We start from the raw sequence: 3,622 nt of genomic DNA, 5'->3' as shown, positions 1-3,622 counted from the left end.
ATACATACATACATACATACATACATACATACATACATACATACATACATACATACATACATACATACATACATACATATATATATATCACTTATCTTTTCTTTCTCTACAGGTAACATTACATGCAGATTTTTTGAAAAACTTTAAACCTGATTTTTTTCTTATCACAATTTAATCAAATAGCATCTGTTTTCACATTATTTCATTTTTAATGTTGATTAAATGTTGAATTAATTATGAATAAATATTCAATTATTATGTATATAAAACTTTAGAGTGAAATAAGATTTTATTATCTATTCATATCTTTGAAGCTTATTTTGCATAAGAATGGCTGTTTTTATAATTGCTTAAAGTAATTTAACAAATCCGGATTTTATTTTTGCGTTTATGTTAAAAGAGGTTTGCGCAAAGAATTAAAATCAGTTGAAAATTTATCGAAAATATCACAGCATGAATATACATATATTATCGTGACATGCGACATTTATTAATTATTTATTTTCTCTCATTTAAATACCTTTCTGCAATTAAAATTTATTCTCCTAAATGAGAATACAATTATTACGTGCATCGGAACATACAAAAAATAAATAAAAAATTTTAACACAGAGAGGTTAAATCGATTTAATTAATTATTTGTATCAGAAAACTTTCCCTAATTCTAAAGTTAAAGAGAATTAAATTTTACAGTGTAAGTTTAAATCAGTTATCTAAATATTTACCCTGTAAAAGTAATTTTTACTTTTTCATGTAAAGGAATGCATGTTTATTTATAGAAAATAAAATCATATGGTACAAAATAATCCGCATTGAAAGGTTTATTTGTGTTGGCAAGCACAGCATCGAGAGAGGATTTAGGTAAAATACAATGTAGTTAATAGCATCGCTCGATTCTTAGAAATTTGCTCGGATGTACAATTTACAGCAATTTCTTTAGCATTTGAAAAAAGAATATATTTTTTATCTAATGTGCCAGCGCTTGTGATTTGTATAATGCCATAGGATAATCAAGTTAGAACGTAATTAGGTTTGTATAAGAATGAGATAATATCAATATTATTCAATACGTGATTTTTAGTAAAAATATTGGAATAGTCGACATATTAGAAAATTTTACTTATTTCCATTTTTATTTTATGAAAATGAGTTTGACGCAACGTTTTTTTTATTCCTAGATTAGATAAAAAAAAGTAAAATTAAAGCTATATTAGATTGCATGGTTCGTTTGTACGTAAATTAGTTTAGCCAATTATTAGGAATCTTAGAGATTCTTGTAGTTAATTTAAGTAGAAATTTTCAATATCGAAAGCTTTGACAAATCAAATTTCCGTCAGTGGATGTACTTCAAATTTCAATAAGAAGCAGAGCAAAGAAAATGAATAAAAAGAAGGAAAATATTTTAATTTGCTTCGCATTAAACACATTCGCGTCTTGTCTTTAATCGTCATATAGATAATCTAGGAGATAATAAGTTCTGAAATGATATTCTTAAATTGTTAAAACTTGCAATTCTGATAGTGCGAATGTGTTCAAATAGTTAATGATATCAACATTTTTTTTAATAATACGACTTACATGTTATCGGCATTTTCGCAGCTGGCATTGATCGACCGGCACGTACCGTGTCCTTAAGAGGTGATAGAGGGTCCCGAGCCTTCTCATCCCTGGAGTTGGACACCGTCGTTGAGGAGCGTTCAGATCCCGAGCAGAGCACTGCTCTCGAATTAAGTAGTCCTGACTAGCATCCGGCTTTGGCATCGTCGAGGTAATAACGATAAGATACGTTAAAATTATCCCGCCTCATTTATAAATTCTCGTAAAAATATTGCTAATTACACGATACGAATCTCTAACTTCAAATCAGTATTTTCTTCAAGAAATGCAATTTTAAAGTTAATAAAAAAAAATGTCTCATCTACGAAACGGCTGTAGAGAAAATAATTGCATCGAATAAAGTTTGTATGGTGAAACTTTATGGATTAATAACTGTGGATTAATATGGATTAACTTTATGGATTAATAACTATGGATTAATAACTTTATGGATTAATAACGAGCTCCATTCGATTTATGGATTAAGCAACTAATACAATACTTTGTTAATACCGTACAATAAAAATGATACTTGTCCGCTAATTAACAATAACTCGACGCGATCAGAATTATATTTTTTACAAATATATATGAGTAACTGAAAGATTACAAGAAAATGTTGTACAAAGCTATGTATTTCTTTTTTAATTTATCTATTCTTTTCTATATTAACTCTTCTTTTCTCTCCTTTATAAATTGAATTTTTATTCGAATTTATAAAGGAATATGAATCATGAACGCGGAAGATGCTAGTTGGACAACAGCTACACCTAAAATCAGAATTAAAATATTAATAACTAAAATACAGTAAAATATAAGTTACAATTACAATATCATTGTTGACTGGTCCAGATTTAGAACGTCTGTCCCTCTTCCTTTTTTTGCGCCAAGAATTTTTCATATAACGATTTCTCATTTTTCTCCCTCATATTCATCCGTGATAAAGAATTTCTGATTAACTTTAAATTGATATTTCTTTCACAAAAGCGTCGTTTTAAAATGAATAAAAAGTTATCCCACTTATAAGTCTTTATTCTGAAAGCAATCTCACCAATCGAGAAGCAATTTGAATAATGGCGTAACAATTGCGCATAAGCCTTGAAAAATTCATGAATTATTTGTCGTAATAATCATTACAATTTCGAATCAATGAAAATCGAACTACCTGCTAATTAATGGTCCTCAAGAGGCAATTAAACTCATGTTTTTAAAAGAGAACGCAATCGAATAAAAAACAGTCTATGAGCGTCACACGGAACTACATTTATACTTTTTCTTTTCGTATTTCCGCAATATGAATTTATCTGCATTACAAATCGATTTAGAAGGAATGTGCCACTTGGTCGATGGTTAAACATAGACGTAAGAAACAATCAAAACACTGTAATGGCGTCAAAATACTTTATGACTTTTTCTCCCCCGACCCTCTTCCATGACGTAAATTTTCTCAAAAATATATGGGATATAACTTTTTATTACATGTAATTAAATACGAATTAATATTTCTTTCAGAAGTGCAATTTGAAAATTAATAAAATCTTCATCAGTGACGTTGATAATAGTCGCATCGATCGAGAATAAACAATTTGAATAGACGTCAGTGTTCTCTACCAATTGCGCGTAGCCTTTAAAAACTCGTTAGACCGATAAAAAACAAACAGCTCTCTAATTAGCAGCACTTGCAATGCAATTACAAACTCGATATTTCTCGAAGAGAACGCGTGTAATTGAATAATAATTCGCGAAAACTCGAGCGCGCGTCACACAAAACTACATTTCTTTTATTTCTTCCTCTTCGTTTCGCTAGCAATCTGAATTTATCTGAATTACGCGAATAACGTAGGAGAAACGCGCTGATTGAACGATGCTTGTACTCAAGATAATTACAATGATGCCAAAATACTTAGGCTTTCTTTTTTCTCTTCCTCTTTCCCAATCATTTTTGGCGTCAAAAATAGTCTCAAAAATCGGGATATTTTTATTCCTCATCCATTCAATAAGAGCAACTTAAATAGAACACAGAAAT

The 3,622-nt window shown here is 29.5% G+C and overlaps 1 protein-coding gene across 2 annotated transcripts in view; it reads left to right on the top strand.

Moving 5' to 3' along the window:
- LOC108694361 overlaps positions 1 to 3,622 on the top strand; it is a 35,655-nt gene that overhangs the window by 29,868 nt on the left and 2,165 nt on the right. For both annotated transcript variants that reach the window (XM_018203789.1, XM_018203788.1), the window contains one exon: positions 1,600 to 1,768. In XM_018203789.1, coding sequence (XP_018059278.1) covers positions 1,600 to 1,745 — 146 coding nt within the window. In that variant the 3' untranslated portion in view covers positions 1,746 to 1,768. The remainder of the gene's footprint in view (positions 1 to 1,599; positions 1,769 to 3,622) is intronic.

This window comes from Atta colombica, unplaced genomic scaffold, assembly GCF_001594045.1.
Source record: "Atta colombica isolate Treedump-2 unplaced genomic scaffold, Acol1.0 scaffold12, whole genome shotgun sequence".
In the NCBI taxonomy this organism is placed as follows: domain Eukaryota; kingdom Metazoa; phylum Arthropoda; class Insecta; order Hymenoptera; family Formicidae; genus Atta; species Atta colombica.
This window is presented reverse-complemented; position numbering and strand designations above follow the sequence as displayed.